Here is a 23,461-nt window from a genome sequence, read left to right on the forward strand (position 1 = left end):
TCAGAGGATTTGAAATTATCTCAAAATATCTTCAATACAAAGAACAATTAAATAGGAGAAAGCAGGTTGAAATTTAAAAATCAAAAATCCCACACAACACCTTTGTTGAAAAGCCCAAGCCTCTGAAAACCTGTTGAGCTTTTAGCCTGAAAAAAGAGGGGAGTTCTACCTTCCCTTCAGTTTTTCAGCATTCACTAAAACAAGAGTAAGATCAAGAAAAATTGTCCCACTGTATTCCTCTCCCAGAGCCTGATGGAAACCTTGCAAGTGGAAATAAGGAAATTACAATTTACTTCTGGAACCTCCAGCCAAAGAGTTCAGACAGCAAGGCTTCATCCCTTTAAACTTCAGAGAAAAGTTTTCAAGATTCCCACCCTGATTCCCTCATCCATGTTTGTTGGAATCAAAGAAGCAATGTAAATGTTAGACTGATTTTTCTGATTTTTTTTTCAGTGACAAACTACCTCTAAGAAAGCAGCTCTTGGTAAACTGGACTGTTGGCAATCAAGAAAATATCCAAGTGTCTCTCTGTTCACTGAAGTAATCCATTCAGCTGGCCTCTTGAGCAGAACATTACCCCACTGGCCCCCAAAATGGGTACTGCTCCATCAAATCCAGAGAATTTCAGGGATTTATTACATTTTCTCTGCCCAGATAATCTTAGATCAGCCTTACAGACTTATTATACCCTGCAGTGTGCAAAACCCACAGGTATTCCATCCTGGAAGAGGCGTGGATGTCATCTTATCTCCCATCCCTTCCCCATTCCTTAGGACTGATTGGGTTTTTTAAATATAAGGGTTAAATCCTTAGAAAATTCCCTTGTGATCATCTATCCAGTAATTGTAACTGTGATGGTCTCATTCACAGAACTGGTCAGTTTGGGAATTTATTCTGGTTTCTTCTGTGTAGTCAGTTCCAGTGTTATATCATAAATGTGAAAATTCCCTGAGTCTCCAGGGAGGGCCTCATTTGAATGGAGCCAGGACAGGAAAGGGCACAGTGCAAGGCTGGCAGAGAAAGAGGGAGAGCTGGAGGACTCCATGGGAGATTTGGAGATGGCACTGGAATTACTGCAAGCCAGATCCTTGTGCTCCGTTCTACCTCTCCCACCCATTCAAATTCCCTGCTTCCCAATGCCACTGAATCTCATCCCAATCCCAGAGGAGCAATCTTCCCTCCCTCAAAGACACGATCCAGTTTCCACATGTATTACCTAGCACATGGACACCATATTCAGGGGGTCTGCTATGGTAAAAAAAAAACACCAAAAAAACCCTGTGTGAAGCCTCCTGTCTAATAAGGGAAAACCTGGAAAAACTTTCTTGAAATGTGTTTTGCTGGAAGTTCAGCACCTCCTCATCCTTTTTACAGCAGTCAGAGAACAGATTCAGCCTCTTACCTTTCACCACTGGAAGACTGTCCTTAGCAAATCCTACCCTTTAGCTTTGGTTTCTGGATTAAATAAATCTGGTTCCTCCAGCTTTCTCCATAGCACCAGAGTTTTAGACCTCTGGTTGTTCTTTTGCATCTCCTTTGTTCTCCAGTGTGTCTTTCTCTCCCTCAGTGCACCAAAGACTCCCAGAGTGGCACAATTAATCACCCTGTGCCTCACATGACTTTCCTGCTAATATAAGCCAGGATAAAAAGTTGTTGGGTTTTTTTTTTGGTTTTTTTTTTTTTTTTTTTTTTTTTTTTTTTTTTTTTTTTTTTACAAAGCACAAACTGTGAAATTGTGGTCCCCTAAAAACTCCACATCAATCTCTGCTGTGTCACCACTGAGCAAATTCCCATTCCTACAAATCCACTCTGGTTTTCCTTGCTTGTCCAGGAGAACCTGATCTATCTGTTCCAAACTTACAGGAAGAAATGAACCAAAAATACATATTAATTCAACTGCACAAGCTTCTGAAGAGACAAAAGAGATGAGGGATAGGTCTCTGAGGAGCTTTCTTGGTGCATCTCCAGCCCCATTTGGGCAAGGATGATTTGTAACTTCTCCAGAAATGCAGCCACGAGTCCCTCAGTTGTAATTTTTCTCATCAGTAATCATTTGTGAGGGTGTGCAAGACCTTTCCAGGCATCTCCACTTGATGTTGTGTTTCCAGCTCAGTTTTAAGGCTGCAGGTAGAGCCAAATGTTACATAACTGGGACCAGACCACTACATGCTTCTGCTCTGCCACCCCATACTCAGCTTTGCCATGGCCTCATGACATGGGTGCCACACTATACACAAGTCCAGATTTTAACTTACAGAGTGCAAAATACAGTCAGTGAAAAAAACCCTGAACACTCCACACACTGCTTGGAGCTTGGTCAAACTGGAATGCAGAGAAAGTGCTTTTAATTGCATTTTTCAGAAGGGATTAAGAGAAAAGAGGCCTGATTTAGCTCCTTAACTTAAGGCATCTTTTTGATGTGCTTCAATCAGATGCCTAAAGTGAAGAGCAGCCCTTCTCCACACATCCTGCACTGCTACACACTTACAGGCACAGACACATGCACACAGGTGCCTACCTGAGTGTAAAGGGTGCAGCAGAGACTTGTGCCAGCTCCTGCAGTGAAAACTGATCACCTGGTACTGCCATCTTCCAGCCATGCTGTTTTCAGCACGGATGCCCTGATGAATCCACTGTCTCAGCCTCCAGCTGTCCCTCTTTCTCTGCCAGCCTCGCACTGTGCCCTTTCCTGTGCTGGCTCCATTCAAACGAGGCCCTTGCATGACTTTCTGTGTTTCCTGTTGCCTTAGAATCAATTTGAACAGGCTGGGGATTGTTTTCAGCAACACCAGAACTGCTGTACTGGGCCATTAGCTGAACACTTTGGGATGTTCACTGGTGGGATGAAAAAGCTCTTTTATGTGCTTTATCTTAAAACATCATTATCACAAGATCCCACAGCTGACTGTGTAGGACTACTACAAACATTCCGACAGATATCCCAAGAACTACTCACAATCAAATATCCAGACCCAGGATTAAATCTGTTCCATGGGATCCTTATGGAGGATGTAAACAAAAAAGCCCTGCCAGGTAGTAACTTATTCCTGTGAACACCCAGAATGCTCTTATTTGACCAACTGACCTTTCCATAAATTCTTTGAGGGTGAATTCCCTGTGTTACCAATGAAGAAAACACAAAACAGCCCTCTTTTTGACTCTCTTCCAGGTGAATTATATCCACAATCTGAGATGGCCCTTGCTGAATCCTGGTGAGACACAGCAATCTATGATTTGATCTGTGTGGAGGATAGATGTGGTCTCCAAAGAATTCCCTCTGAGGAGTGAGTAAGGACATCCCTCAGTGAAGATATGGAGAGGATAAAAACTACAGAGGAATGGGGATTGACTGATGGTGTGGGAATAGGAATGCAAAACCAGCAAGGGGAGCACATGTCCTCCTAGACAGCAAATGACAGCGCTGGGAATAAATTCCTCTGGCCCCACTTACTCTTGGATGTGCTCAGCTGTTCCCTACACTGAACTCCTTGTGTTGTTGCTCACAGACATCCCAGTCAGAAGCCACTGAAGATGGAAATACATTCCTTTAAAGCAAAAAGAATGGACTGTCCTTTTCCTTCAATATTGACTTGTCGAGGGACCTCACAAAACCCACAGATAAATATGAGAACAGGACTTCACATAAATGACTGCACTTTTTCTTAAATAGAATGCAAGACAGGACATAAAGTCCCTCCCAATGCACCTTGATTATATACAAGAGACTGGGTCTGGATAAGAAAGCTAGCAGGCACAAACACACCAATGAGCTTTTACTACAACATCTTTCAAAAATAATACTGGCAGCTAGAAATCAATCAGAAATTATTTTACTTGTTGTGTGATCATGACAGGAACTGTGAATCATCAATAAATAAATAAAGAAATGAGATGTCAAGTCTACAATAATTTGTAATTCTACATTGAAAAAGACCCCAGATCTCTACATCACTAAGCAGCATTATCTTCATCATGAAAAAATTGATTTGATCAAATTTTAAGACATACTATGTCATGCAATAATGGAAAACAGATTTCATGGCATATTTTCTTCTGGATTACTTCAATTACTTTCAGAATCTCAGAAGCTGTTCCAAACTCGAAGTTTTGCTTTATGTTTTGTTTTAGCTTATTCTATTTATGATTTCAATTATCCCTGGCCAAAGCAATCCCTGATCTCAGTTCACTGCATACAGTTGCCTAAGAAAAAGGACTGATTTGCACCTGCAAGACCAACAAAGGGAAGGTTCTAACACAGTAACATCCAGTACTGAGGGCACAAAACCCATTTAAGTCAGTTTCAAGTTCAAGTGGAAACCAGTAAATTCAAATTAAAATCTCCCAGGCAAGATTCTAAAAATCAAAACCATTAATTTTAAAAGTCGAAAGCAGTCAGGGCCTCCTCCCAGGAGGTACTGAGTGACCCTTAATGCCAATCAAAGTTACCAAGAGTTGAAAGAGCTATGAAGCCTCCAGGATTGAGGCCTCCAACAGGCTACAGCTCCCAGAGACCAGGTAAAAGTGGGCTAAGGGATCACCCCTCCAGTGGATTCCAGTAAACACTAGCTGGAATTTACTCAGCAGTTTTCAGGACCAAGTTCCTAGATCCAGAAATACCTGCTGTCCCAGCAAAGGGAACAAGGGACACGTATATTTTGGCTGCTAACTGCTGACAGTCACCCTCAGGACAGAGGAATACCTACATCTTCCTTTCATGGCCTCTTTGCCAGTTCATAAATTTTTTAAAGGGAAATAAACGCTTTTTCACACAATAACATGCTCCTGGCACTCTTTTTACTCTGTCACAAGGTTAACTGCATAAACAGCAGTCACTTCAGATATAACACTGAATTTAAACTTGTCTTCTCCTGGTCCAACACAATCACATCCTTCTGCATTTTCGTTGCCCAACATCCATGCCTAAGGATTATCCTAGGAAAAGCAAGTTTTGTGTTACTCAGTTGGAAGGAAAAAGCCAGAAAGGGATTATTAAAGACAGTGGACTCACTTCATCAAATGACAGAGAACTACTGGCTTTTGTAAGTAATAACAGAGAATGAGAGACAGCTTTGTGGGCTCTGCAGAGCAGAGCTCCAAGTTAACCAGTGGATAAATTGCCATGTTGGGAACATAAAACCATTCTGGAAGCTGACATCTGAAAGGCAGACACAGCAGGGGTTTCAAAGAGGGTGAATTTGCAAGAGACCAGGTTGCCATTGACACCAAGGCACAAAAAGTGCAACTTGACAACCCAAGGTCTTCATTCAGCTGAGTTATCAACTGTGGGTCTTACTGCCTTTCTGATTTCATGCTAGATTTTAGATTTTAGGGAGGAGCTTGGAGAAAAATTATCTGAGGGTGCTCTAAGGACTCAGAAGTCAGAAAACACAGAAACTGTTAATCTCATATCTTGATATTCTAGAGCAGCCAAAGTTACTGGCCGTGCTTCAGCATGATGAGAGATGCTGCTCAGAATGAGGATGAAGGATTCTCACTGTCTCCTGCAGGAATGTAGGAAGGATCAAACGGGCCCTGCTCTGCCCGCAGGGAAAAGCAGAGCAAAGAATTCTCCGCTCCCCTCCCGGTGGGTTTCCGCTTTTAGTCATGGAAGAAGGATGTTGTGGGGCAAGATTTGAGCGAGCGCTAACACATCACTTCGGAAGGAGTTCCAGAACTGGCTCCATCACACGAAGCCGCCCAATGCCAGCACCGGAAAACCTCCAGCCGACACCGGCGGGCTCTTGCTGCCCTCTCCCGGGATACGACAGGCGGAGGCACCGCCCGGCTCGCCCGGAGCCCGAGCCACCGCGGCCAAAATAGGCTTTGACGTGTCCCTGTCGCCAGGAGCTGGATCTTGGCGTGGGCAGCGCTGCACAGCCACAGCCAGGGATCCAGCCCGTGTGGCGTTCCGTAACACAGCGCAGGGCTCACCCGCGGCGGGAGATGCCGAAATTCCAACGGCTCTCGGGATGCCGAAAATACCAGCCAGCTCTCAGGCTCACTCGTCTCTGCTCCGTCGCTACGAGGAGGTTCATCTTCTTCAGGAATTGCCACCCTCGCTGTCGAAGGCCTCTGTAAACAAGAGAAGAGGATCACACTTACCCAATCCAACCCCGGGTCTCGGGCTGACGACCCCGAGGATGGATCTCCTATCTGTATGAAGAAGCAGTTTGGCTGGGATTCGAAGCTTTGATGCAGCTGCTGCCCCGTTGGGGTGGAGGGGAGCAGGGATCACGGCCTCTCACAAACCTCTCTGCCACAAAAAAACCCCAAAAACCCACAAGTCTGTGCCCTTTCAACACTGTCAAAAACTGTCCGATTTTGTAAAGCCTGTGCCAGCTCTGACAGCAGTGGTGCCTTGAAGAGATGACCAAAGTGCTTCTCACAGCATGGAGCTGTGTCAGGGGAGGGTTAGGTTGGATATTATCAGGAAAAGGTTCTTCCCTCAGAGGATGCTGGGACACTGAGCAGGGTCTCCAGACAATGGTCATATCTGCAAGCGTGTGGACAATGCTCTCAGGCACAGGGGTGGATTGTTCGAATGTCCTGCGCAGAGCTAAGTGTTGGTCTCGATGATCCCGGTGTATCCCTCCCAACTCACCATATGCTGTGATTTTTTTTCCTGATATCTGAATCTCCTGTCTCAGCTTAAGGCCATTTCCTCTTGCCCTCTCACTGCAGACCCTGTAGAAGAGACCGGTCCCGACCTCACTCCAGCCTCCTCTCAGGCAGCCGCAGTTGCCCCCAGCCTCCCTAAATTGCCCCAAATCCCGGCCCTCCGGCCCCGGCTCCCTCCCGCGGCTGTCGCTCCTCCTGCCGCCAGGGGGCGCTGCGGCGGCAGGGGCGCCGCTCTCTCCGCCCGCCGGGGCCGCGGAGGAGGCGGCGGGGCCGGCCCGGGCGGTGGCGGGAGGGACCGGGGGAGGGACCGAGGGACCGGGGCACCGGGGGTGGAACGGAAAGAGGGGCCGCGGCGGCGGCGGGGCCAGGCCTGGCCGGGCCGGGCCGGGAGGTGGAACGCGCGGCCCCGCTGAACCCGCCGCGGGGCCTGCGGGAGCAGCATGGCCGCCAGCCTGTGGATGGGGGACGTGAGTGTCCGGCTGGGACCGCGGCTTTGTGCGGGGGGCGGCGGGGCTACGGGGTACGCGGCCGGGCCGGGGGTGGCGCGGGAGGCACTGACCGGCTGATACCGGCACCCGCACAATGACTGACTGACTGACACTCTCCCACCGACCGACTGACGCCCTCTCATTGACGGACACTCTTCGCACTGAGTGACACTCACACCAATTGATGCCCTCACTGTGGCACCTCATACTGACTGTCTGACACCATTGCAGCAACTGGCAGCCTTACTCTGACTGCCTGACACTCTAGCACCCACACAACAACCGACAGACTGATATCCTCACAGTTCTGACACCCTCACTGTGACTGACACCTGACACCAGCTGACCCTCTCCCTGACTGACTGACCCCCCACACTCGCTGGCACAGCCTCACAGCCCCTCAAACATTCACACTTAAACTCCCCAAGTGAGACGTCATACACTCCTGTGCATGCTGACATGCTGACACAGCCTGACACACACACTCAGACATAAACCCCAGGCTGACAGGCACATTTGTGAGCAGTTACACTCACACACCCCGCCAGAGTGACCCTGCAGCCAGGTCACAGCCAGACTTCCACCAGTGTCCCTGGCGGTCAGACACATGCATGGGCACCAAGAAGTCTCACACTTCCATACTCTTAAGAGGCAATTACTCCCATACTCACAGCGTGTACACCTGTAGTGTATCCTCCACTTCGAGGATTTATCTGCTGTTTTATCTGCTCAGCTGCTATAGGCATTTACATGCTTACATTGTGCCAGGCATTTACACACACTCATGGTTGTGCTGCTAATTGTGCTCACACTTGTAGGCACATTTGTATGCACCTTTCCAAGATTACCCCTCACAACCTGCCCTCATATGCTTACACCCTCATAGGGATTTTGACTCTCCTACATGCATGCACATTCAAAGCACTTACACTTCTTGCTAGGTCCCTCATTCCTGCCTGTGTGTGTACCTGGCAGGAAGAGCAGCCATATGAAGCCTACTCACACGGGCTTCTTCACCCAAGGGTGTCTTGCTGCCCGCTTACGTGCCCACTGTAGGCACACTCACAGTGATGCACAGCCCACAGCGTTCCTTGTGTGCCCTTAGCACACCCTCACTCTTGTGCCCCTGTGTCCTTCACACTCACTGCTGAACACACGCTTCCACACTCGTGTCTACTCACCCCAGCATGTTGTAGTGCTCTGCCACCCAGCCGCACTGCACGTGTGTGCGTGTGCTCAGCGTGTTGTGGTGCCTGCATTGCTGCCACTGTGGTACACTGTGACACGCATGAGCGGTCCCACTGCATGTAGTGTCTTTGCTGTCTGCCACACATTTGTACACACCTGTGTGCGCTCCACTATGTGTGTACATGTCACAAATTCCCTGCCACCTATTTCTTGGACACACATCTTGTTGCAGCTCACACCAGCACAGTCCTGCTTGCACATAGTGTTCCTCATTGCTCACATGTGTGTGTACAAACAGCTCAACACATCCTTGAGAATCCCACTGGGTACTTCTCTCTCCCACACACACACTCAGCACACCCAGTTTGCCACGGTATCAGGGTGTCCTCTACTACCTCTGCTCGTGTATGGAGACTTCATGGAGTCTCTTCTCCCTTTTCTCCACACAGAGGGTTTTCTGCCACCTCTCTGTGATAAAGCCCATCTTCTTTTTCATCACTACTCTCACAAGCAGGCCATGGCTCTTTGAGCCATATGGACATATCCAAGCAACTGGTTGTCTTTACAAATGCAGCTTTCCTGTACACACACAGAGCCAGGATCACCCTGCATGGCACGTCTGTGCAGAGTGGTGCTGCCTCTGCTCCTGGGACAAGTCAGTTCTTCTTCACACTCACTTCCACAGGGCATCTGCTGCCTTTTACAGGTGCAAGTGCAGTATGGTCGCCTTCTTTCACATACTGCACAATCTGTCACACACACAAGTGGTGGAGCCACATAGTACCTGACAGACACACAAATACTTGAGGGCTGTAGGTTACCGTGAGCCACCTGTCTTACACAGGTAAATACGTGGAGCTATATATATTTTATACTACATTTTTCAGCTCCATGCTACCTGTCACACACACTGCTCCCCATTTTCATTCTGGTTAGTTCCCTCTTCCAGTTTCTGTTATACACAGAGGTGCCCTGTTCACTCACTCATAGTATATTTGATCCAAATTCCAGCACCCTTTCCTACTTGTCAGTCCATTACACCACACAGACACCTGCTTTCCAGCATGTTCACATGCACTCTTACCTGCACAGTGCAGTCCTTCCCTGTGACATGAACATGGTCAGTGCTCCCATGGGCAGGATGAAGTGTAGAGCAGCTGTGGGACACGATTCCAGGGCTTCATCGAGTGCTGCCCTGGTATCTCCGGGGTTGTGCGAGGCAGGCACAGCTCTGCAGACCCCTAACACAGCTCCACGGGGCAGTGTCATCTGCCACATGCCACCCAGGGTTGTGCCACACCTGTGTATCCACAGTGCTGGCCCAGCCTTCAGTTGCACCTGGAGAAGGAGCCTGCCACCCTCTCCCCTGCTCCCTATAGCGAATGCTTAGTTTGTTGCTGTATGTTTCTGAGTGGCTTTTGTCCTTCTGTGAAGCTCCCTGTTCTCTGAAATTCATGCTGTCTCTTGGGTTCCACTTTGCAGACTGTTGAGCCTGGTTCATGCATGCCTGCTGGTTTTGAGTGGCATCGACCCTCTTAAATGAGTCTTCTTTTTGAAGTGTAAGGGTAAAATCCTTCTCAATAATGTTTTAACTGCTTAGAGGGACATTGACACATATATTCTCTTTTTTGTAGATGCCCTGATCTAACTTTCTTTATTTTTTTTTTTTTTGCTTTTATAGCTGGAGCCCTATATGGATGAAAACTTTGTTTCAAGAGCCTTTGCCACCATGGGAGAGCTTGTACTGAGTGTAAAAATCATTCGAAACAGGTTGACAGGGTAACTGTTTCTGTTTGTTCTCTGAGTGCATTTGGACTGAAGCCTCGCTGTGGTCCTTCCATATCAGAGTGAATTTTCCCTTTGAGTTTCTCACCATTGCTGCTACCAATATGTGAATATTGATGAGAGCAATGGAGAGGGCACTGCTGGCTCTTCAGCCTTCCCTCAACAGACAAGGTTTGGCCTGTATCCTGCAGTGCTCCAGCACTCAGTCAGAGCAGTGTATGTATCTCATTCCATCCCTCTGAGAAGTACACCTCCCCATGCTTTGGTCACTAGTCTGTAGTGCAGCTGTGTGATGCTGACAGAGGTGGGAAGTCTGACTTGGAGCAGTAAGAAAACATTTAGAGTTCATTTGAAATAAAATGAGTGATTTATGCAGAATAAAGTAGTTTCATTCTTATTGATTATTCTTTTAAGTGTTGTAATTTCAGTTTTTAGTAGTTTAAACTTGGGTGGGCAAATTGATAGTCAATGAAAGTAGGAAGTAAACTAAGCTAAACCATTTTCTATGTGCTTGTGTTGTCCTGACTTATGGTAAGTAGGGGCTATCTCTTGAGATCAAGCTTCTCTTTGGTAACTAATATTTATACTTTAAAAAGAAGCTCTTTCATGTGCTGCAACTATAGCAAATTTCTTACCAGTTATCTAAAATACAGCTTTCCTCATCAAATGTGCTTTAAGTTTATAACTTTGGTCTCTTCTCTTCTGTGTTGTGTGTTCAGAATTCCAGCAGGCTATTGCTTTGTAGAATTTGCAGATCTAGCTACTGCAGAGAAATGTTTACACAAAATTAATGGAAAACCACTTCCTGGTGCTACACCGGTAAGTAAATGGGATCAGACAGTTGAGAACCAAAATTTGGAAGGGGCAGATAGTGTAGAATGTGTATTTTTAATGATTACAGATAAATTCAATAATTAGCAAACTGGGATTCTTCTTTGCTTTAGAATAGAAGTTATGACTATAAAACTGTTAATGTTCTTGCTTAGAAAATTGTTGAGAAAAAGCACTGATTTCTTTGTGACTGTCTAGATAAAATTCAGGTGTAGAAGTGTTGTGGGGTGTGATGGTTTTTATGTCTAACCATTGCTTCTGTTACCAAAGCTGGACTAGTCAGAAACCTGAGAAGAACAAGGAAGAAATTAGTCTGAGTATAGTGTATGTCTGCCACAATTTTTCCATCTCTCTCCTTTTGTATAATCATGGAGTCACAGAGTGGTTTGAGTTGGAAGGGACCTTAAAGCTTATCATATTTCATCCCCTACCCTGGGTAGGGACACCTTCCAGTAGACTAAATTGCTCTAAGCCCCATCCAGCCAGGCTTTGAACACTTTCAGGGATGAGGCAACCTGAGAATTTAGCTGTGTGTGTTGTTACATGTGTACAGGATGAGCTTGCAGATTCACACTGTCTTTTGAGTAACATTGATTGGCAAGAGAAACATGACTTTTCATCTTGCATTGTTCTTGGCCCTTAGCAAACAGAAGCTACTCAAACCTCTTTACAGTGGAGAATGAGACAGAGTATTGAATAATTGCAGTGCATAACTAACATCTCTTCTACATAAAAGCTGGGTAGTTAGGGAGGAGGAATAGGCAGAGAGGCTAATTTTAGGATGTTGACTCAAATATGTGGTAGATTAAAATGGGACGGCTGACACAGCTGTCTGTTGTACCCACAGGAGTTGGCTGCAGTAGCTGGGGTGACTGATTCATAAAGCAGCTCTAGAATCACCTCAGTTATGGTGTGATATACAAGGTAAATGGATTCCTATTTCAGAGTAGTTAATACCCGGAGTAGGAGACTGGGAAGTTCAGATTGAGCTATTTAGTCAACGTTCCTGAGAGGGTGACGTGCCCCGTTAAAAGGAGTCGATGAGAGGCTTGGAGAGATCTGTTTCACGTGTTTGCTCATGATTAAGGCAGGCTGCTCATACTGGATGCCTTCTGTAGTCACTGGAAAGACAAAGAGAGCAAGGAGTAAGATAATAATGGAAGTTTGGTTTTGGGAATACCCATCTTTCTTCACAGTTTTGTCCAAAACACAGTGCTGTGTGGAAGGATGATTTGCATAACGCACAGAGAGAATTACAGATGTCAGGCAGAGATCCAAAGCAGCTCAAATCAGTGCACTCAGGTGGCAACTGCCCAGCTCATCCTTTGCATTTAGAGAATTTTGTTTACAGAAAACTTGAGTGTGGCCTGTGCTTTTATTTATTTTTAACTACTGAATCAGTTAAAGGAAGAACAGAGAGCCATGGTGCTGGTGCTGTCTCTCTTTTCCAAGCTTTGGTGTTCCCAGTTCCCATCTAACTAGAAATACTCTCAGGTGTCTTAATGATTTTAAACCCAGAATATTGCAGTGAAGAGTAAAAAAAAAAAAAAAATCTAAATGCTTCAGAGTGGAACCTAAATTTTGTGTTAGCTTGTAAATGATCCACAGAAAGTTGTGTAGTACTGTGCTCCAGAGAATGCAAGTGTGCAACTAACAGGATTATAGCCTAGAGTTAAGTCTGTGCTCTATTTCCCAAGAATTATTTGCCTGTTTTTGAGGGAATGAAATCCATCATACAAGGACTCTTCACTGTACTGAACAAGTACCCTGATCTCTAAGGCATTTCTGATTGTGATCTGAAATCCTGATTTTAGGATCCGAAATCGAGATTAGCCCCGATCTCTAAGAGCTGATTCAAAGATCTTGGTCTCCTTAGATCTTGGTCTAAACATAGATGTAAGTTGGGTAAAAGTTGCTAAAAGTCTGGTAGGTTGGGGACAGAGAGTTCCAGATGTGCCAGAGGGCACAAATCTGGGCTGCTGGGAAACTTGTTTCAAAAATAAATTCAGATGCAAAATTTAAAGAGGGCTCCAGTGTCCAGTGTAGTTCTTTCAGAACCCTTTAATTTTGAATCTTACTAATTGTCCAGAGCCAAGTATTTAGCCACACTTCTAGACTCAGGTTGATTCCATTTTCCAGTGTGTTGGATTCTGGTCTGTGAGTGTTTGTGTTAAATCACAAAAGTCCAGGAGTGGTACTGTCATTTCATTTTGAGACCTTAAAATTGGAAGAAATTTAACATTTGTTATTACTACCTCTGTTCACATTTTGATTTTTGTTATTATATCTGTACTGATGCTAAATAAAAATGTGCTTGTTACCTTAACTGGCTGGCCTGAAGGCATTGAACATGTGTCAGCATTAAGTTGTATTAAATCAGCTTATTGTATTTTCCCCTAATTGCTTGAATTCACATGACAACATTTGAATGTATAGATTCATTTTTGCCTTGTTTCAGGCGAAACGATTTAAATTGAATTATGCAACATATGGAAAACAGCCTGATAACAGGTAAGTGCTCAATACTTAAATATTAATTTTGCCTGCTTAATGTCTCTCTATCAATGGCCTTGCAAAAAGTATTCAAAATATGTAAATCCAAAGTTCATCACTGCCAGTCTTTAGTAGAGGGAAGAGAGCTTAGACTGCCAGTTTTGTGCTTTGCCGTGTGTGTGGCACAGCAGATTGATCCAGTGTCCTTTAAGGTATTTAAACTTTGTAGCATCAACGTATCTAATTCATATATTGTAATTTAAGATCTATGTATTGGAAATAGCATATCTGTAAATGAGATATTTTTGCTTGCCATTTTAGAAATCAGAGGTATCCTGTGAGTAATAAGCATTGAAATAATCTTTAAATAAAAAGCAGTATTGAGTTGCTTGGTTGTGCTGCTTCAATTAACTTGAAAAAGCAGTGTCAATCAAAATTTTAGTTAAGAAGCTTAACTGGTGGCACTTTAAAGTCTCCATTAAATGGTCTTTCAGTATCGCTTTTCTTTGAGTTCAAATATTTAGGCTAAATGGTAACTGTCACTACTGTCACTCAGTATGTCCCTTTTTTTTTTTTAATATGATTGTATTTAAGAGGTTTTTTTTTGATGTCTTTAGTCCAGAATATTCCCTTTTTGTGGGAGACCTGACTCCTGATGTGGATGATGGGATGTTATATGAATTTTTTGTTAAAGTTTATCCATCGTGTAGAGGTGGAAAAGTTGTTTTGGACCAGGCAGGAGTATCCAAGTAAGTTGTCTTTTATTCACTTCTCTATTTTTTTTTAATTTTTTTTTTTACTTCACATGTAGCAACAGGAAAGACAGAATGCAGCAAGGGGAAAACAGTTTCTTTTGGCTTAGAGTAATCTTAAAATATTTAATATTTAATAATCTTAAAATATTGTGGTTTTGGCCATTCAGTCTGCAGTTTGCTTGAGTTTTGGTAGTCACCATGGGTATTGTCACTTCTCTGTCAGTGTGAGGCCCTTTGTGTGTTATTGCACTTTGTAAAATGCTGAAAAATTTCTTAAGTAATCTTGAAACACTCTCTTCCTGGACTCTTGGGTGGAATTGTGCTTTACAAACTTTAGGCTATTGAGTGTATATTCCTGTGAGAGCTGTACGAGTTTTCTCTCAAAGAGGGTAGGGCACACAAAGCTATGATTCACTGTCAGGTTCTCAGTAGCTGCCTTGTTTGTCTTTCCTGAAAATGTCTTGCTAAAAAAGGTATCAAAAAGTTGGATTTCTTAATGTAATTAAAATGTTTTCTAAATAGCATGAAATTAAGCTGTATTTTCCAGAGGAAGGAGCAGTTGGTGAGCATCCTTGTTTTCAAAGCAGAGTGTGGCTTCAGTGAAGCACAATTTTGTGATATAACACCTGTGAGAATGTTGGGATAAGATACAGTCTGTGGCTGTAGGTCCCTCCACCTTCTCATATGGGGTTTCTTAGTCTTAGACAGGTTGGTTTGAAGGAATCTCTGGAGGTCTCTGGTCCAGCTCCTAACAGGACTGCAGCCAGTGCTAGATCATATCATCCATGGATTGTGTAGCCTGGAAAACCTCCCAGGATGGAGTTAATTCAGTCTGTCTGGGCAGCCTGTTCCAGAGCTGCGCTCCTCCCCAGTCATGAAGTTCCTCTTCATGTGCATCTTGAACCTCTTGCAGAGCTACTCAGTCTCTGTGGCTGTTGGGTCCTCATGCTGTCATTGCCACCTCCCCTGGGACTGACACTGCTGGGTTGGGCTCTGTGTGACTTCTTCTCCTCCTCAATGTAAACCCCACAGTTCCTGTTGTGCTGCACCTGCTTCAGTCTCTCTCTATAGAGCAGGTGTTGGTGCTGCAGGTTGGACTATTCGTTGGGTTTTGGGAACTGTGCATAGCTGCAGACCTCAAGGAAGAGGAATCTGTGGCAGCTTGGGAAGTGGGGGAAGAGCAGGAGTCCTGTTTCTGGGAAGAGCAAAGCTGTCTCCCCTGGCAGTGCCAGAGTGTTGGTGCCAGGGGCTTTGTTGGGACTTGTGCAGTTGCTCAAAGCTGAGGCATCTGCAGATGTCAGTGTTATGTGAGAGAGGAGCTTAGGGCTTGTGGACATGCCCAGTGAAGCCCTGGCCCTTCCAGCCAGGGCTGGTGGATCAGGAAGGCCTCCTCCCAGCACTCTTGTTCAGACAGGAGAGGAGCTTGGAGTGTGGTGCTGTGGTGCTGTGCCTACTTCTCTGCTTTGTGCTGAGGGTGCAGGTGCTGGGGCTTTTCCAAACTTCAGGGGCAGAACAGAAGGTCTGCAGGGAGGTCCTGCCAGGAAGAAATTATTTCTTTCCTCACCAGTGGTTTAGCCGTTGGTGTGGAAAAGCTAAATGTCTGGAAGAGTTGGAAGAATCAGTGTCTGGAAGACTTGGAAGAATCACTGTCTCCCTTGCAGCACGCAGCATCTATTGCTGTACACCACTTCCATCTCTATCTGTCTCTATTTTGGAACTGCCAGTCTTCTCAGTTTCTCTTACACACTCCTGGTGCAGATCTGAAAATCTGGAGGATTTCGTTAGCTTAGAAACTTAGTTGGGTTTGTGTGTGAACACCTTAAACTGACTTAGAAGTTGACTTGCACTGGATTAATTTGCCATAGTCCTTTGGCAGAGGGCAAGTTAAATGAACATGGGTCTGTGTAGAGTTTTGCTTGTGTTTAATAATCTAGTTTCTATGTAGATAAGTCTAAGCTTTGATCTGGTCTTTTTGTGAGGAGGATACTTCCATACCTGTATGTATATGTGTGTATATATATATAAATATATATATATATATGTAAACAATCCATATATCTTGCATGTGAAGCCTGCTGTGCAAGGTACTGCATTTTCTGGGGCATGAACTGCTCTGAAATAGCTGCCAGTGGGGACCTCCCATGAGTAGTAGGTGATGCTGCTTTCAAAATAGCACATTACTTGGTGTGTAGCAGTTCCCACAGAATAGATAATGCACTGAAAATTTACACCCTTGCTTATGGCTCATTCTTTTCCCCAGGTAGACAAGCCCTTCCCTCCCAAACTTCTTCCTTTGCTTAGATGGATTCCTCTTACCCTCCCACACCTAAGTCTTTGATCTTTCTGCTGCGTTAGGCAGACCATCCCATGATGGGATCGTGGCACTGCCCTCTTGGATGCTGTTGCATTGCTTCTGACTCACTGCAGCATCAAAATCCCACGCAAAGGACTGTTGGGGTTGGAGGGAGTTGGAGTTTTCTGTCTGGCTGACAGAAAACTTGTTGCAGAGTCCAGGGTTTCTGGATATGCTGTCCCTGTTCCAGCTGTGCTCTCGAGCTTATCAGTATCCTCCCAGCAGAGATTTGGGGCTTTATCATGTGTCAGTTCACGCATTTCAACATGGCTTGTGTCAGTTCACTTCCAGTTCCCCAGAATCCACTGGCACAAGAACTACTTTGCATTGACAAACCCTTGAAAGTACTGCCAGAGCTTGGACGTGTGGCTTCAGGCATTCTGGAAAAGCAACTGGAAGGCAGAATAATTTAATCTCTCCCAAGAGCAGGGACAACAGCCCTAATGAACATTTTTATTCACTGTGTTTCCCAAACCAAATCAAACTTCACTGTAACTAATTTTTATAACATGGCATTACTCTTTGGGGTTGGTTTTGTGTGAGTTTTTCTGTGTCTCTGCAGAGGTTACGGGTTCGTGAAATTCACAGATGAACTGGAACAGAAGAGAGCACTGACAGAGTGTCAGGGAGCTGTGGGGTTGGGCTCTAAACCTGTACGCTTGAGTGTGGCTATACCAAAAGCGTGAGTAGAAGAACAGCTGGACATTTATATGAAAAATCACATCTGGTTTTAAATCCCTTTTAGTGCTTTGAATACATGTCCTGGATGTCTCCATCACAAAATGAAAGAATAACTATGAATATGGGGAGTATCAGAATGCCCAGGAGTTCAAAGAAATTATAACATTAGTTCAAGACTAAGCATTTTACACTGTTTTGAATTGTATATATTATTAAATCTGTATACATGCACACACTGTAGTTAAATGTGATTGTTTTTAAAATGTATGTTCCTTTGCATTAAATTGAAATAGTTTAAATCTTCTTGATGATGTCTGGATAGCAAAGCTCAACTATCTTGCTAATTCTATTGTGATGTCTACTACATATAAGACTTTTGGGGCAGGTATTAACTTTTTTTTCTGTGTTTGTTCAGAACCTGATACAATGAGATCCTGGTCTGACTTGGGGCTCGTAGCACTAGGGTAATACGAATCATAGTAATTGCTCCCTATTTGAATAATATTTAGATTTTCAGTGACCTCATAAGGCTGGGGGGGAAAAGGAAGAGAAAAGCAGAAAAAATGGGTGCATTGTGGTGAGAAGATTAGTGTTTCCTTCTTCCTGCTTCTCACTAATTTCATCATTAGTAGAAATAGCTGTATGTGTGGCATATTTTCATTTCCAAATAATATTTGTCATCTCATTATTTCAAATCTTGATAGCTAGGTGGAATGGTGTTCATTGGGAATGTTGCCAGTTCATAAAGTGGCAAGGAATAGGAATTTTAGTCAGTTCTCAGGGTATTTAAGTTTATTTTTTGATTTCTAGTAGTTCTTATTTCATTAACTTTTTCAAGTCTGTGCATTGAAGATCATCCAGTTCAGAGAGAAAGGGGAAGAGTTCTTGCTTAGGTTTCTGTGTGACAGTGGCAGAAGGGAGAGTTTTTTCCATTCTTATAAAAGAAAACTTGAGGTTTTTTGCCAGCCTTTAAGTCTTTAACTTTTTGTGTAAAGCAAGACTCAGTACTTTCTCTCAGAAAACTGCAGATCACTTAACTTCATCCTCTTTACCAGATGGAAGAAGGGACTCCAGTATCTGGATTGTGGTTCAGGATTTTTCTAAACTGAAGCTCAATAGTCCTGAACTCTTCCCTTCCCAAAGCCAGGAAGTGATACCCAATTAGCTCATAATGAATGAAAGTAATGTTTATTAATGAAGAGGAATATGAATACAGGAAAAGGTATTAAATTTAAACCACTTATTTATGCAAATATATGCAAATAATAAATATTGCTGCAGTAAATAGTGAATATATTTTAAAGATTGAAATTTGCTTGTTAGGCTAAGCCTTGTCTCTTTACCACATTGTATCTTAAGCTATTTCACTGCTTTTTTCATACTTGTTCTGCACTATTTTATTGCAATTTTTAAAAAATGGTTTGTTGCTATTTTATTGCTATTTTTATCCTGCTTTATTTTTTGAAGTAATCGTGTGAAACCAACGGAGTACAATCAGATGTACAGCTATAACTACAACCAGTATTACCAACAGTATCACAACTACTACGCTCAGTGGGGGTATGACCAGAACACGGGCAGTTACAGCTACAGCTACCCCCAGTATGGCTACACACAGAGCACCATGCAGGTAGGGCAGCACAAAAACACCAGAGATTCCAAAGGTGGGATGGGAACATCTCATCTTCAGCTTTGAGAATCACACAGAATGTCCTGAGCTGGAAAGGACCCACAGGAATCATTGAGTCCCACTCCTGGCCCTGCCCAGGACACCCCAACAATCCCATCCTGTGCCTGAGAGCATTGTTCAAAGGCTCCTGGAGCTGAGGCAGCCTTGGGACTGTGACCATTCCCTGGGGAGTCTGTTCAGTGCCCAAGCTGCCTCTGGGGGAAGACTCTTTTCCAGATATCCAGCCTGACCCTCTCCTGACACAGCTCCAGACATTCCCTCAGGTCCTGTCCCTGGTTATGGAGAGCAGAAATCGGAGCTGTCGCTCAGGAGGAGCTGCAGACCCTAATGAGCTCTGCCCTCAGTCTGCTCTGCTCCAAACTGAGCACACCAAGAGATCTTAGTATATACCTTTTCATGATGAAGTTTTAATATAGCTACTATTTAGTGTTTAGCCCCTGGTGTGTCCTGTTGCCTTATGGAGAGTATATTGCTGAGGTTAAAAAAAAGTCTGGAGGACACAAAGGGTCTCTTAGTACAGTTGGGATGGTAGAAGAGTTCTCTTGGTACAGGCAGTGCTCAGAGTGCCTTTGGGATCCTTCATAAACTTTGTTATAAAGGATAGAACGCATCAGAACAGTCACCCCACTTCAACCCTGGAATTTCAAGAACTGCCTCTGATAGATGTTTAGTGTAAGATCTCACCCAAGGAGTGTTAGGAATGGAACACAGGCTTATGTGTGAAGAATTCTGTTGTAATAACTCCAGTATAAAAGTCAGTCTCTGACAGTACTAATCAACAAGCCATGCTTGTAAAAGAAAAGATAATTATTCACTGTCCTAAGGGGTTTGTTTTTCCTTGCAGACATATGAAGAAGTTGGTGAGGATGCATTGGAAGGTATGTTTCTCAAATTCTGTATTGAAGTTGTCTGTATGTTCTGCACTGCTTGGAGATAGACTTTCTCAAATTGGCCCTAATTTCAATTTATAATATACCTTTATCTTCAAGTAAATCTGAGAAAATTTGTGGGTTACTATCATCTACAACAGTTGCATCCTGGTTTTACTGTGCTGCTCTTAGTCTGAACCTGGTGAGGACTGAAACTGTTTGACTTTCCCAGCACTGACATTTTAATCTTCTGAAGTACTGAAATGTTAATCTTTTTTTTACTAGGGTTTCTTTTTCTCATATGCTACCAAGAAAAAAGTAGATATTCTGTTTTTCTTTAAAAAATTGACATTTAGAGCCCAGAATAGTTCACTGTGCTTTAAATTTACAAGTAAAAGGGAATAATATTAGTCACCACACTGACAAAATATTTCAAGCAGTTGTTGCTTGAAATGGGTCACTAAACCAGATCGGGGATTTTAGACACCTGGACAAGTAGCTTTCATTTATTGATGCAAGAAACTATCATTTCATGCCAGCCATTCCAGATTTCTGTCTTGAGTGCAATACACACTATAAAGTGTATTTTACTCTATTCTTAAAAAAAAAAAAAAAAATTAAAATTACATAGTAACAGATCTACAGGATCCACAGGTATGAGTGCTGATGTGTGTGGAAGCTGTTAATGGCTCTTAAAAGCATTCTAGGAGAGATTTCCTTTTGCTGAAGCAAACATACCAGGACTAGAATGGGATTTCTCTGGATATTTCTTTTTCTGGTTGATTAAATGAAAGATTCCTACCTTTGTAGGAAACTGAGTTAATGTATTGTCACTGTATCATTCCTTTTCCTTAAATCTCTTCTCCTGTAATGTGTTACATGATGTAGCTAAAACCAAACATAGAATCCTGGAATGGTTTGGGTGGGAAGGAACTTCCAAAGACATCTTTATCCACCTAATGCCATGGGCAGGGACACCTTCCACTTGACCAGGTCACTCCAAGCCCTGTCCAACCTGGCCTTGGACACTTAAAGAAATGGGGCAACCACAGCTTCCCTGGGCAGCCTGTGCCAGGGCCTCACCTCCCACACAGGGAAGTTACATGTTTACAGACATTTTATTCCTGTTGTGTTTTAGAGTCTTTCCATTCATTCAGCTTTGTACTGAGAGTCATTCACTGACCTTTGTGATTATACTACTCTGAGAACCTGAGCTTTGGGTTGCTAGTGTTGTCAGGTGAGCTTTACACCCTACAGGGGTTTGGGGAGTCCATCACTGTGCATTCGGAGCAGCAGGATTGGACCTGCACTCTTTTTGTCCAGCTCCAAAATGCTTTTCAAACATTTCTTCCAAATGTAAAATAGGGCTATGCTCACCATGATGCTGTGGTGCCACTGACACTCCCTTCATTCCTAACTGTGACTCCAGCTTTGAACTGCTGGAGGCTTTAGCAGTGAGCTCTGGTGTCTGCTTGCAGCAGCACAGGATGCTCACATCCATCTGTCCATCCATCATTTGTGACCTCACAGTGGAGGGAGCAGAAGGGAATGGGTGCCTCTACCTCTGCTTCTGCCCTTTCCATCAGACCAAGCCCTTTCTGGCAGTGCAGGTGGCTGCACTGGGCTGTGAGGTGCAGGTGTGTGTTCCCTCCACTGGCTGTTCTGTGGGGCAATCACTGTTGTAAAAAGGGACATGTTTGGATGTAGTTATTCCTTATCTCATTGCAGAGAGATTGGGTAGGACTGATCTGGTCAGGTTTATCACTGGGCAAGTGCTGGGAATGTTTGGTGACTCAGAATCACAGAATACTTGGGGTTGGGAGGACCTCTGGAGATCATCCAGACCAATTCCCTGCTTATGCAGGTTTATCTAGAGTATGGGACACAGGAACACATCCAGGTGGGTTTGGAATGTCTCCAGAGAGGGAGACTCCACACCCTCCCTGGGAAGCTGTTCCAGTACTGTGCCACCCTCCGTGAAAATAACTTCTTGTTCATGTTGAGGTGGTTGCTCCTTGTCCTGTCAGTGGGCATCACAGAACAGAGTCTGGCATTATCCTCTGACACCTGCCCTGGAGACACTGAGACTCCCCCCATGTTTGTTTTAATATACCAACTTGTTTACAGGGTGGGTTTTTTCTGAACACCTTTGATGTGTGACCTATTTGTCTGTCTTTCCTCCCATAGATCCCACACCTCAGTTAGATGTCCACGAAGCAAACAAGCAGTTTATGGAACAGAGTGAAGAGCTCTATGATGCCTTGATGGACTGTCATTGGCAGCCTTTGGACACTGTCTCATCAGAGATCCCAGCTGTGTTATAGCCTCGTTGCTGAGGCATTGTGTCTGTGAGACATCCTCCCAGTGTGCTCCAGACTGTTACTCTGCCCCCGGATCCTGCAGCTGTGAGGGGTGGCCCTTTCCCCACCCAGGTCAGGTACTCGGAGTACAGGAGGACTGTGGCCTTTCCTGTAGAGAACAAGTATTGTAGGAGCATCACAGTAACCTTTATTCATGGTGAAGATTAGAACTGCGACAGTTTTATTCCTTTTGTCTTGAAATGAACTCCAAATACTTAACTGGGAATTGTAATTTATAAACTCAACAAGATGGCACAGGAGAGAGACTCTACTCCATCGTACAATAAAAAAGTTGGTCTTTTAAGTAAAATTACGCTTTGCATTTTGGTTCCTGCCCATCTTTCTGCTTTGCTGCCCATTCAACTGTCTTAAGTCATTTGACCCAACGCTCACGAATGAGTTATTTCAAAAAAGATCATTGTTGGACACCACTAAAATGTCTCAAAATCTTTCCAGTGACTGGGTAAGGTTGCTGTAACTTGAGCATGTGATGAAAGCTTATGTTGTGGTTAACTTAAGCTGTGATCTTGAGCTTGCAAGTTTGATATTCTTAAGCAATCAACCCAAAGAGCACTTCGGAGAAAAAAGACAGAAAGGAGTGTTATAAAGCTTTTACCTGATGATACCTTGCACACCTGGCCTGCTTTTCCACCTGTGTATGAGGAAATAATTCCCCATGAACCAGCAGTTTAAAACACTTCTCTCAGCAACCATATTTAAATGTTATTTTGTGTATCATGCCTTTATTTTTTTTATTGTGGACACACCTTGATGGTCTCATTGAGAAGTTGAGATTTTGTAGTGTCTTCCACTGTCCAATCAGAAAGAAACTAAAGATCTTGCAGCAAAAACGGGTCAGAGCATTGCATTGATATATTGTGCAGCAAATGGTTGATAACTTGGAAAGCGGTTTTCCACTGGATGTTGTATAAACTGGATGGACAAGCAATATATTTAAGCTGATATGTTGCATTAGAGATGAAAGTGAAAATAATAGCACTTATATACATGTTATAAGCCCTTTTTCAGGCTTTTGTGCCTTAAACTCTTGGAGAAGTAGGAACAGAGAAACTACCTGTAATAAATGTCTGTCCAAGGAATAGTTTGGTAACTGAAGTTGCTACTGCAGAGCATTTCGTTGCCTCCCCGCCCATGTTGATGCAGAGATTTGCCACAAAATTTAAATACTTTGATAAAGCTACTTCTACTACACCTTTGTTTGTGTCCATAATTATGACCTATTTGTCAGTCTATGGTTTTTTGATTAACTGGAAGTGGGATGTGAAGGGAATGGTGATGTGACTGGAGTTCGAGTGAGCTAGAGGACTGCTGGAGTCCTGTGTTCTCATC

At 44.0% G+C, this 23,461-nt stretch overlaps 1 protein-coding gene across 2 annotated transcripts; it reads left to right on the plus strand.

Moving 5' to 3' along the window:
* The first annotated feature begins 6,900 nt into the window (after positions 1-6,900).
* On the plus strand, positions 6,901-23,323 carry LOC121333598 (tRNA selenocysteine 1 associated protein 1). 2 transcript variants are annotated; one of them, XM_041400112.1, is made up of 10 exons: positions 6,940-7,085; positions 9,777-9,853; positions 9,976-10,073; positions 10,799-10,898; positions 13,369-13,421; positions 14,021-14,152; positions 17,074-17,193; positions 18,660-18,822; positions 19,727-19,760; positions 21,939-23,323. In XM_041400112.1, exons 3-10 carry the CDS (start codon positions 9,988-9,990, stop codon positions 22,073-22,075), a joined length of 825 nt encoding a protein of 274 aa, XP_041256046.1. In that variant the 5' UTR covers positions 6,940-7,085; positions 9,777-9,853; positions 9,976-9,987; the 3' UTR covers positions 22,076-23,323. The 2 variants fall into 2 exon arrangements, with proteins under 2 accessions (XP_041256045.1, XP_041256046.1); XM_041400111.1 differs by lacking the exon at positions 9,777-9,853 and having other exon boundaries at positions 6,901-7,085.
* The last annotated feature ends 138 nt before the right edge of the window (positions 23,324-23,461 follow it).

This window comes from Onychostruthus taczanowskii, unplaced genomic scaffold (genome assembly GCF_017590055.1).
Source record: "Onychostruthus taczanowskii isolate IOZ18803 unplaced genomic scaffold, ASM1759005v1 scaffold171, whole genome shotgun sequence".
In the NCBI taxonomy this organism is placed as follows: Eukaryota; Metazoa; Chordata; class Aves; order Passeriformes; family Passeridae; genus Onychostruthus; species Onychostruthus taczanowskii.

Excerpts from the sequence above, each read along its gene's own strand:
- LOC121333598 (XM_041400111.1), top strand. The coding sequence starts at position 7,059 with ATGGCCGCCAGCCTGTGGATGGGGGAC. Across the intron at positions 14,153-17,073 it reads GACCAGGCAGGAGTATCCAA|AGGTTACGGGTTCGTGAAAT; the intron begins GTAAGTTGTCTT and ends GTGTCTCTGCAG. Across the intron at positions 19,761-21,938 it reads TGGTGAGGATGCATTGGAAG|ATCCCACACCTCAGTTAGAT; the intron begins GTATGTTTCTCA and ends TTCCTCCCATAG.